Genomic DNA, 12500 nt, shown 5'->3' with positions numbered 1-12500 from the left:
GACTTCTTTTGTTAATCGTCTGGATAGTTTTTAAAGCAAAAATGTCCTTCACCTGTGACTCTGCTCATCTGGAAACTGTGAAAGTGTACATTCAGTACATCCTGTGTTGTTCCGACGACACGTCAGATGGAGATCGTATGCTTTGTTTCCACCATTTGTTTAAAGGGTACATTCTATCAAATTAAGTCAGACGCAGCAGACTTTATGGCTCGCCTTTCTCAAGCCGGTAGGTCCTCTGTTTGGAGAACTGTAAACAGTGCATGTTCTCTCTTTGTGGACAGAATACACACTTTTCCCTCCTGAGATTTGTCTCTATGGTGGTATTGTACTATAATAACTTTAATCTTCATTCTAACTGCATTTGTTTATGTGTGTTTGAGTTAGAGTTGTTCGATACCAGCATTAGAAAAGCCTAAGATGCTGGCATTAGTATCGGCGAGTACTGTAGTCTGATCTGGAACATGATTTAACCCCGAAGAAAACCTACTTTAAAGTAATTTATTTGTAACTATTCCCGGTATGGCTGACTGTCAAACTGGATAATAAAAGAAGGTTCTTTGGTTTTTATTGTTTGTGTTTGTTAATGTTTCACAAAGAGTTTAACAACAACGTAGTAACATCCATACAGGGATAGTAGCGTTCAGCTGTTAAAACATAATAAATATGTGTATTTTAATCACACCGGTATCAGATCGGTACTCAGCATCGGCCGATACGCAGGATCAGGTATCAGAATCTTTATCGGGAAGCAAAAACTGGTATTAGAGCATCTCTAGTTTGAGTGCTCGCAGATGATTTCCAAAATAGATCCCAGGCAGATTTCTTATAGTTTTCAAATGTTCATCAGTAATGTGTATTTAGTCTTTTGTTTTTGTTTTAGCGGGCTAGCGGTTTACCCCTGATTCCAATCTTTATGGTAAACTAAGCAAACACTTGCTTATTTTGGCTTAACTGTTTTTCCAAAGAAACCAACTAGAGTACGGACCCATCAACTATTTTGTGTGTCATGATAACTTTATTAGTGGCACAATTTTCAGAAGAGAAAAAGAAAGATAAAATGCCTCACTGATGTATGAGAAGAACATGACATTGAAGCCCAACATGACACCGCATTTTATATTCAATAAATTCACCTTCATACGTCAAAACAGGCAACGACATTTAGGCTACACCCCCACTGCTACGTTTTCAGTTTAAAGCGGCGTTTTGAAACACAAACGATCTCCGTCCTCACAAGAGTCTTAAATCCAGGAGCAGAACTATTCTGCGTCCATATTAACACGTCTGACAACACACGTCACATGACACACGTTCACACACACTGGGCAGGCACGTGTCAGTGTAAACAATAAGACTGGCTGACGTTACTCTGCGTTTGCAAATCGTGGATGTTGTGGAAGAAGTTGAAAATATATAAAATGCTTTGGAGAAAGAACATACCGGTGAAGAGTAAGAGCAGTGACTTATTATCTTTGAGCGACGGTGATGTGTAATTGTTATTTAACCCTTGTACTGTCTTCACTTTTGGGACCCTCTCGTATACCCCGGGTCAGATGGACCCGTGACTTATTTGGGGGTTTAAAAACAATTCCGAAATAAAGTTTTACTTCAAACTGTATTAACAAATGTTGGCTTTAACTCAATTTCAAGCAACTGAGATATCATATATGTTTAGGGAATCCAATCAGAGTCTACTAGAACACAATTAAAAATGGAAGTGTGATTTCTTTTTTGTCATAAGGTTATAATTCATGTTAAAAAAGTGGTCACATCCAGAATATTTTCTGAACTGAGTCAGGAATACATGTTTATCACAGAAAATAAGGTAAGGCCATTGATTTTCAGGTATAAAAATGTATATTTGTATTATTTTTTGTCTTGGAAAAATTTGAAATGGGTCAATATGACCCAAGAATACCATGCAAGGGTTAAAGGTATACAGCTGTGCTCATAAGTTTAGGAACCCATGCTAAAGTTGATTAAAAGGGGAATGAAAAAAATCCTCTTTTGGAAATTGATCTTAATGCCTTAATGTAAAACAAATAGGAAAAATCCAACCTTTAAGGACACCAATTTTCTTTGTGAGTGAATAATGTATTGTCAATAAGTAAATGTTAAAAATAATACAAATCTGCCTGCCTCTATAGGAATTTAACACGGGGGTGTATATACTTGCCCCCTACATTTTGAGGAAGAACATTTATTTATTTACGAAAAGACTTTAAGGACAAATTGTTGTCCTTAAAGTTTGGAGCTTTCCTTATTGTTTTAAATAAGGAATTGAGATACATTTTCAAAAGAGGATTTTTTATTCCTCTTTTTAGTCAACTCTTGCATGGGTTCCTAAAGTTATGCACTGTATGTGAGACCGGGGCAGCAGTGTTTCCAAATGTCTCTGTTTTAAGGGCGGATAAGTGTGGTTGTGAAGCAGAAACATGACACTAAAACGCAGAAGTATGAATGTAGCCAGATTTTTGTGTTCATGATGGTGAGCAGACACATGAATGCCAAATCAACAGTGAACAGGTGTGACAGTGGACAAACAATCAAAGTCTGTTTTTGAACATAGCAGTAAGCATGCCTTTACATGTGCATTAAAGGGTTTAATTCACGCCCTCAACCAGAAACAAGAATTAACCCAGGTTTGCACATAACAAAACTGAAACTTTCAGGCGTCTGGTGCTGTTTGTTTGCTGTTCACTGATTGGACATTTGCACAAGATGCACTCTCTCTTTTTCAACAAGACCCTCTTTTGTGTGGAAAGCTGGCTAATCCGTGGGAGACGCAAAACCAAAATCATGCTACACCGTGGCCAGCCTGGTCCCCGCCGGACGCCGCAGAGAGTTTATCTCTGATGGTCAGCTTCTCCCAACACTCTTCATCCGCTTCTCTCCACCAGGGACTTCTTTTTAATTCTCGTTGTAAACATAGAAAATGACGTTCTGTTTCCTGCTTTCAACAAAAAACAAAACCCTGTTCTTTGTGTGATGAAACTGAACTTTTAGAGCACTTAAAGCAAGTGCTTTCAATGAGATACCACAGCAGGAAACATGTTTCCAACAAGCATTTGTTCAGCACTGTAAGTAAAAGAGGTTCCTGGTGGACACAGAGCCTTACTCTCCCTTTTTAATTTTTTTTATTCTTATGGTCTCTGCATACTTGTGTTGTATTTGTTTTCTTCCTCAAGACTTTTTTCATCCTCTCATTTCATTCCCAATTTTCTTTCCTCTCGAGTCTGTCCAGGTCTCTGCGTTGCCGTTACGGACTCTGCTGCTCCATGTTCTCAATCAACGGGTCTTTCTTCATAAACTGCAGATGTCTGATGGACCGCCACACCCCGACGTAGCTGTCGCTAACCAACGTAGCATTGGCGGCGTTCTCCTTGTTGAGATGCTCCCTCTGCATCGCCAGCACCTCGTCTTCCGTCATGACGCGGGAATTTACGCCCGCCTCTCCGCCTCGTTGTGCAACGTCTCCTGTCGACACTTCTCCGTTAGCGACATCCTCCTTCCTGTCGCTGATCAACGTTCCCTCTATCTCCGGGCGTTCGGGGTCGGATCCGATCCCCGCTGCTGGCCCATCACCGTCCAGAGGTGGTTTCTCCGTGTGCGGTTCGCCCGGCAACGCTCCGTCCTTGGCGGCCTCCTCCAAGTCCTCGTACAGGCTCTTCTTCTTCGTCTCAAAATACTTGACAATGCAGTAGGTGATGGAACCGATGGTGTTGACCACGACGCCGCCGATGAAGAGGCGCGTGGGCGCAACGTCGCTGAACGCCAGCATGCCAACAGTGATGGTGGCGATGCTCTTGACAACGCCGACGAAGCTGGTGGTGACGGCCGAGTTGATGTAGGTGCAGTGCAGCGTGGTGAAGTTCATGGCGCAGCCGATGAAGACGCAGATGACGAAGACAACCGTGATGTGCGGGTTCTGCCAGCCCTCGTACGTCCACATGTTGACGGCGTCCAGGGAGATGATGGAGCACACCAGGAGCACCTGAGAAAGAGAGATAGAGAGAGAGAGAGAGAGAGCGGCGGAAAGACAAAGAGACATTAGGGATTAGACAACTTTTGTTTTAATAACGTGAAACACTTTGTGTTGCATGACTTATGAGTTGAAAAGTGCTATACAAACAAAGTTTGATTGTTTTTATTGATTGAGTTGAGAAAACAAAAGGAGAAGAGAGAGAGAGAGAGAGAGAGAGAAAGGAAAGAGAAGTAACAAAAGATGAAAGAAACTACAAACAGTAAAAGAAATACAAAGAAAATGAAAGAAACCGAAGAAAGAGAAAGCGGGAAGAGAGAGAGAGTGAGAGAGAGGAAGAGAAGAGCTTGAGAAATAGAAAATGAGGTAAAAAGAGAGAAACAAAGTGTTTTGGGAAACAGTGAGAAGTAGGAGAGAGGAACTAGAGAAAGAGGAAATGGATAAGAGAAGAGAGGTAAAGATGAAGAGAGGATCATGAAGAGAAGCAGAGATACACAACAAAAGAAGGGAGGACAAGAAAAAGATAAGTAAAGAAAAGAATATTGTGAGATGCAGATAACAAAAAAGGAAAAGGAAATATAAGTAACGAAAGAAAAGAAAATGAACTACAACAGAAAAATAAATTGCCAAATAGGAAAGAAATAGAAAAAGAGAAGAGAAACAAGGTAAAGATAAGATAAGGATTATAAAGGGAAGCTGAGATACAACATCAAAAAGAGGAAAAAAAGATAAAAGGAAGAGTGATAAACTGGAAAAAGTGGAAATTAAATAGTAAAGGAAAGAAAAGTGTTAAGAAGTAATAAGGGAACTGCTTCTACGGACAGTAAAAGAAACTGCGAAAAGGAAAAGAGGGAGTTAAACGCCTTGCTCGAGGGCCTTTACCGGCGTTGCCATGACGGCGATGGCATACTGTGCCGTGAGCGCCCCGTACTCGCTGTCATGACAGGTTTTCTGGATCACGACCAGGTAAGATGCGTGGATGATGACCGCCAACACGCCGGTGACGTAACCGAAGGGATCGCCGGTCAGATCCCCAGCACCTGGAGACAAAAACAACACGTTAACACGTTAAATCAACACACTCTCACCGCCCTCACGTGAAAAAGGGACGCCTGGTCCGGTGCCTTTGGCGTTTGTTATTGATGTAAAAAGTCTCGTTTAGCGTCCCCGGTGTATGAAGGTCTTTACACAGATTTCCGATCGTTCATACTACTCTCTACTGTTGTGTCTCTACATCGTCTAATCCTAAGTATTGACAGCAACACTATCCACATGACACAAGCTGACGCAAAAGCTACAGACTCTGAAATGGCACATACTAAGGAAAGCTCATTGTGGGACTGGCTCTAGTGGCTGTAATATCTAAAGTCTCTCCTGTGAAAAAGACTTCAGATATGGTATTAGGGCACCACTAAGGCCTATATTCAAGTCCCCTCAGGACCAAAAGTACGGAGTGTGGATTGGTAGCTGGAGAGATGCCAGTTCACCTCCTGGGCACTGCCCAGGAGCCTTGCTGTTTGGCAAGGCACGAAACCCCCTCAGCCGCTCAGGGCGCTGGTCCTGCACTGGCAGCCCAATCACTCTGAGATCTCTCCATTAGTGCATGTATTAGGCCTGTGTAATAACAACAGAGTGTAAATTGTAATTTCCCCACAGGGGATCAATAAAGAGTATAAATTAAATGAAGAAAAACAAATTTAAATTACACAAAAATTTACAAAGAGCTCCTTGTCATGGGAACTTTAATGAAAAGTGTCTTCTGACCAGAGAGACAGAACATGCATTGTTCTGCATTGCATCTGACTTCTCAATATAAAATGTAGCCTCAATAAAAATGATGGGAACAAAGATGAGTGTTTGCGAGAAGATGTTATCTCTATGTACAGGCACAGTGAGGGAATGATAACACAATGTTTCATCAAGGCTCACAATATTTGGATTTTGACATCTACAGTTGACTTAAACTGAATCAATTGATCTAAAAGTACTGTCTGACTTCATTTAAAGGGCATCTTGGTTTGTTTTTCCACTGTTCCAAAAATCACCCTTCTGGTGTGGTTGAAATAATACCTTATTTCACCGGTTCTCATGTGGAACTATGCTGCTCTATTCACAGTTAAAGTACTGATTATTTACCTGGAGTCCGGTGGGTTTGTTGATGGTGATTTTGGGGAGGTTTCATGTTAAACAAACAGGATCTATCTCCTTAACAAAAATGTCTATCTCTGTAGGGACCCTTTCCATATTGTTGTCAGACACTTATAACATGTTATTTAGCTGATGCTTTTATCCAAAGCGACTACCAATTAAGTGCTGTCAAACCTGAAGGTGCAGACTCTAGACAAGTAGTAAGTGCAAGCACATTAGACTTAAATGAGCAAATCAAATGAGCTGATCAGTTTGTGGCCCTGTCTGCGAGTACTAGTGTCCTGAAGTGGATGCGGGCGGCAAATGGTAACCAGTGAAGCGAGTGGAGGAGGGGTGTAGTGTGACAGAACTTGGGGAGGTTGAATACAAGTTGAGATGCTGCGTTCTGAATGAGCTGCAGGGGTCGGATGGCACATGCAGGCAGACCAATCAGGAGGGAGTTGCAATAGTAGAATTACAATAATTGGAATAATAATCTTAGTCTCTGAGCAACAACAGAACTTTGAGTGGATGCAGACTGATGCTGAACCTTAATCCTGTGGGGTTACATAGCAGCCCGGCTCACGGCTGTCGGTTCTAGCGTTCACGCTCAATACTGGAACCGTTTCTAAGATTTTTGTTCAAATCAGTCACTTGGACACAACTGCATGGAAAAATAGGGTCCAGGTTGACCAACAAAGACAAAACTAACCTTTAATGATGCAGTAAGGCAGTTTAAAGCCACTATTTGTAGGATCCGAATTGCCGAGAAATACTTTTTTTTTTGTGCATGAATGCTATATTCGGGTTTTGACGGCAAAATAAATGTAACTAAAATATATTTCTCAGCTCTAATGATTGAAGTTGGACTTCTTTAGCTTTGAGTTTTGTCTTTAAGCTTATTGAGAGTTATATATGTATCATCTGTTCTAGCTTTGACAACCCTTTAGATATTACCGATATGGAGTTAACAACAGTCCAAAATAATGGAGAAAAGAGATGCAAAACTACCACAAAGAGACACAACACCACTACAAAGAGACGCCAAATTATCGGAGACCCCAAAACAACCCCACAGAAAATACAAATGATCAAAAAGAGAGAGAACACGACTAAAAAGAGACACAAAAACTCAGTGACACAAAATGGGTTAACAGGGTAAACAGAATGTTTTTCCTCAACATTTATTTTGAGGATGGCCACCTAATCGCCTCACCAAATAAACACATCTAAGTCTTTCACAAAGCGAGGGAAAACAAGGAATATTTACTCATGATCTACTTTTTAGTGACAAAATATTTACAAAATTACATTATCTCACTTGATCAATCCATTGAAAGATGTCTCAAAAGGCAAATATCAAATTATCCACAGTCAAAAAAGGCGATTATCACCAAAGATTAAGCCCAGAGTGATGAATCAGTCCATTAGATTCATATTCTGCACATTTAACACTTTGTGTTTCAACCCCTCCTCCTTCCCAAGAAACAGCGGGGGTGGAGATTGATTCAGGAAATGAATTATGTGTAGGTTTTTGTGTTTATGACTTCAAGATCATTAACAGTAATGGAAGAGGAACATTTGCTGCTGGGAACAATGATTAAAAAGATCTTTAAAGGGCCAGAAATTCATGTTCACAGCTTTACATATCAAGAAAAGATGTTTAACTGGAGCATTTATAAAAGAAACTAGATGCTGAGTGAGGTCAGATTCTGTTTGTTTCTATTTGTCAAAGACATTAAAAGGGAGAGCGCGATGGAGAAAGTGATGGAGTTTCTTAGAGGGAGAGTTAGGGTGGGAAAGGAGGAATAAGAGAAGAAAAAGAAGAGTTCAGCCTACTGATTATGACATTAAGATGCAAGTGAAGCTGTAGGAACTACAGATGAGTATACATTCTCTTTATCATAGATAGATGAATTCTATAAATTCTACCTTCACCTCATGATGAATCTAACTTATAACAATCAGTGCTCTTAAAAAAGGACTAAAAACATTTATTTTTAGGAGAACTTGGGAGTTTTTATTAACCCTGCAAGTTGTTGCATTGTCTATTTTTATTTTTTATTGATGTTTTTACCATGCTTTTACTGCATGATCTAACTGTAGCACTTTGAGATTTTCTTCAAATGTAAAGTGCATTACAAATAAAATGTGGTATTATTATTTAATGTTAAAAGTGTTAAGTCTTTTTCCCTGTATTTTGTTGTCTGTTCTGTCCCTTGTCTGTCTTAAATGTTCTACTTTAAGGTATTAAATGCACTTTATGTATAGTCTATGTGTACACAAAATGTAGCCTGTCTCAAATGTTTTTATATAATGTTGTTTTTATATATTTTAAACACGTAACACCACTTGATCCATTGGGAAATGTTGTTTAGTTTCACTATATACAGTGTATCTGGTTGAAATGTCAATAAACCCACTTGACTTGACTTTTGATAGATATATAAACAGATAGATAGATAGAGAGATAGATAAATAGATAGTATGGCCATAAAATACTCGTGGACTGTTGCCTTTGTGTTTAAAAAATGGAAAACAAAAGGCAGACGTAAAGAAAATTTAAATGAAAATGGATATGAAAGGAAGGTTAAACAAGCGTGGTAATGTGTGTTTACCGGCCAGCGCAGCTCCACCGGTGGTGATGACGACAGCGGTCACTACGCCGGGGGACGGCACGCCGTTCCTCAGCACGCACATGCCGATGCTGAGGGTGAAGAGCGGCAGGCAGCGTTTGAACACGACGTACATGGGCAAGCTGAGGCCGCGCAGAGACCACAGAGTGAGAGTGGATTGTAGCGTGGAGAGGATACAAACTGGGCCGAACTCCTACACACAGAGAGGGAGACACACACACACACACACACACACACACACATTTTTGTCAGTTAGAATAAAGGTGGTTGATTACTTTCGATTGCTGATAGGGTAGAGTTGGCTTAACAATAGAAACGCAGCTGTTTTTCCCCTAATAAATGGATTTATTTTTTCCTCCACAGAATTTTAGCTAGCTGGGTCAAACATAGGCTTTTGTTTACAGTATTAGCAAGTCTAAACTCTAAGATTTAATGATTCACCTTGTGGGGACAAGTTTCTTATCCCCAAATGGGAGAGAAGTCCCCACAGTGCGACTGTGTGAACTAGTCCCCACAATGTAAGTCACAAAAACACACACACACACACACGCACACACACACACACACACACACACACACACGTTTGTGGCTCTGTGAGGCTCTAATGGTCATTGCAATAAAAATATAGGCCTACATAAAAGTTGAGTCAGCAGTCATGGTGAATTAGACATGAAACATTGTGAGCGTGCAACACTGTTTTACATGCAAATTAAATTAGAACCTAGAAACACAAAAATGAATAAATAAGTAAAGAAACACAAGTACAACTGAGGGTCATTATTTTGCCCTGATGAGGACCCTAGATTTTAAAGAAATCTCTCCTTTTTTGAGACAATGTAAAGGATGTTAATTTAACACCCTTTGTAAGAGATGACTTTGCCCTCAATCAATCTGTGGTTTTGTGCTGCTGCAATATTTTATATCTGGTTTATAGTGTTTTAACACTGTTTACTTTGTTGTAACAAATTTCCCCTTTTACTGTGAAATCAGTACATTACAAACAGCTTAAACTACCAGAGACATAATAGATTTATAATTTGCCACAAACTTAGGGTCAATGGAAAAAAAACTGAATTTATAATCAAACCAATGTTAACTCAAATGAACAATGCCAGAAAGGAAAGCGTTGCATGAATGTGTAGTCAATGCACTGTGGCGCAAACTAAAGGAAACTAATGCAGGGTGGATACGAGCTGTAGGAGGAGAGAGACTGGGAGCACATGGACCTGCTTTTACAGTCTGCAAGGCCCAGGTGAACCAGATCAAGCTGATGACCCTCACCTGCCAGCCAATTGAGAGTGTTACCGCCTCCGAGACAGTGGGAGGGTGCTGTCATGTGTGATATAGAAAAGTAACACACACCGAGGGTTGTAGTGAGGTGACGTTTGCTGGAAGCCAATTTCTTAGGCCTTCTTTTAAAGATGCTTTTGTTGCTTAAACTTTTAATCAATGACATTGTCCTTCCCACCAAAAATGCTCCAATAGTTAGTTTGTTCAAGCATCCATTACAACTGATATGTGTGTTTATACTGGCTACGCCCTCTAGTGACCATTGTAGAAATCTGTTCTCACTCAGAAGTAGTGAACTACAGACACTTGGTCAGTGACTGTCAGCATCACATATGATGTAATGTGGGCGAGGGGGGGGGGATGTGTCCAATAAACACAAAACTTTCATGGAGGAGACCAGGGTTCATTTCCCAATTACATTTCTTTTAATGTAAAATTGGTGTAATGTGCAGGGCCTGTGTTGAGACAATATTGATATTTGATCTGAAGAATTTGAGCTGTAAAGAAGTTTGGACGATTAAGTAACCATAATGAAAGTTGCCTTGGGAAAACACACTGATTAAACTAGTGACCATTAATACCAAAACATTATTGTAGGGGGCGCTGTTACTGACAGAAGAATCACTGAGGATAGCTATATTGATTTCCTAAATAAATGTTAATATCAGTTTAGGCAAACACAACATTTTCCCCATTTTTTTGCTGCATTCAGAATCCTCCGTCCTGCCAATAAAGTTAATGAATCGCGTCAGTCAATCAGCCTCTCAGCCAATCGTTTAGCCGGTCCGTCAATCATTCAATCGATCATCAACTGGAAAACACCAACAGGCAGTTTGACTGATACTGGGAGAGGACTCTTCCAGTCGACAGTGTTGAAACCATCATGCACATTTCTCCCATTCCAAACATTAAATGCAAATCATTAAAATGACATTGCAGTGATGCAATGAAGTACTGATGAAGAAGAAACCTTTTCACCTCTGCCAAATGATAATGGAAATAAAATAAAGGTTGTGCTTTAATTTGGATTAGTAATGGTCTACCAAACCACATTATCCACATGTTTTCTAGCAGAGCGTTTTCCATCCTCATATCTAAAGCAGAGAAGGTAATGGTTGCAGTTTTAAATATATTGTTAGTAATTAATGTTTCTGAAATTGTGTAATGTTCCATGTGATGATCAAAAATGACCTGTAACAGCGAACAAGATATGTCAAGTATTATTTTAATAACTTAGTATGGTATGCACCATACAAAAGGTAGCCTATGTGTAAAGTCCCTACACATTATTGTAGGCCCAGTTTAATAAGCTCCTCAATTTCATAAAATATGTAGTAGGGGGGTCCCTGCTTTGTTTCTAGGACGTTTTATGGTCATGTGTAGGCTCCACGCAGAGCTTCCTCTGTAGCCTACGTAGGTGGCCTGGTGTTTATACTTGTGCGCTGGTGTGTGCTTCGAGCCGGCTTTTGTGTGTGTGTGTGTGTGTGTGGGGGGGGGGGGGGGGGGGGGGGGGGGGGGGGGGGGGGGGAGTGTGCGGTAGAGGGAGAAGTGAGAGAGTGGCGGTGATTCGGAGAAAGTAGTGACTCTAGAGACCTCAGGAGAGAAACAACGTGTCTCCCCGGTTCTTTCTGACCCCAATGACACATCTGTAGCAGGAGAAGTTAACCCTCTCCTTGATTTTTTGTTGTTTATGGAGAAGGAGAACCAGGAAATGAGTTGGGGGGGAAATGCAGCGCGACCAAGTCATAACCCAAAGACGTGCGTCTCTGTGACGTGTAGTTACATTTTTCAAGAGGTGCGCATCAGGCTACGGTGTAGGGTCCGACGTAGACGCAGAGCGGTCTGTTGGGGGACGTCGTCGATTTGACGCAGAAGCATAAAACGGCCTTCATCTATGGGGAGGATGAAAACCCTGTGATACAGTACCAGACAGTCCACCTCCAGGGTTTTGTGCATGTCATCTGCATAAAAAATATCAACAGAAAATGGACAATAGTGGCTCTCAAATTGTTGTAGCTGTGTCCATTTGTTGTAGCTTTTAAATAGTAGATTTTTAAGTAATCTAAAAGTATTCACATATGAATTATTTTCAATTGCGTAACTTTTTACAACAAAATGCAGAGAAAAATCAAAGTTATCCGATTGTTTTCTTGTGTAGGGTGATTATAACAAGTACAAAGCTGTGGATGTTATTAGCTACTTTAGTCATTTTAGCCTAATTTAATTATCCAGTAAAATATGTAAGTATGTTAGTTGTATATGCTAATTACATAATTACACTTCTGAATAAGGAGCATTATAATATTATATAGAGCTTCCAGGAAGTCAGATCAGAATACTTTTTTACCATAAGTTCAGCCTTGATACAATATTAATATGCAGAGATGAAGAGTACAATTTACAAAGTAAAACAATCATGCTACACAGCAACTCATAGGTGTCATTTACTAAACTGGCCAGTGCAC

The 12500-nt window shown here is 40.3% G+C and overlaps 1 protein-coding gene and 1 long non-coding RNA gene across 2 annotated transcripts in view; one reads left to right on the top strand and one right to left on the bottom strand.

Moving 5' to 3' along the window:
* The window catches only part of LOC117961305, a 15917-nt gene extending 6225 nt beyond the window's left edge, over positions 1-9692 (top strand). Inside the window, exon 3 of the long non-coding RNA XR_004660370.1 lies at positions 9680-9692. This is a non-coding gene — a long non-coding RNA (uncharacterized LOC117961305). The remainder of the gene's footprint in view (positions 1-9679) is intronic.
* Positions 1-12500, bottom strand: part of LOC117961290 (tripartite motif-containing protein 16) — a 24980-nt gene that overhangs the window by 11762 nt on the left and 718 nt on the right. The window contains 3 exon segments of the mRNA XM_034899865.1: positions 3503-3994; positions 4865-5022; positions 8728-8938. Of these exon segments, the coding sequence (XP_034755756.1) occupies positions 3503-3994; positions 4865-5022; positions 8728-8938 (861 nt within the window).

Source organism: Etheostoma cragini, chromosome 18 (genome assembly GCF_013103735.1).
Source record: "Etheostoma cragini isolate CJK2018 chromosome 18, CSU_Ecrag_1.0, whole genome shotgun sequence".
In the NCBI taxonomy this organism is placed as follows: domain Eukaryota; kingdom Metazoa; phylum Chordata; class Actinopteri; order Perciformes; family Percidae; genus Etheostoma; species Etheostoma cragini.
Note: the sequence above shows the minus strand (reverse complement) of the source record. Positions and strands in the feature narration are given on the sequence as shown.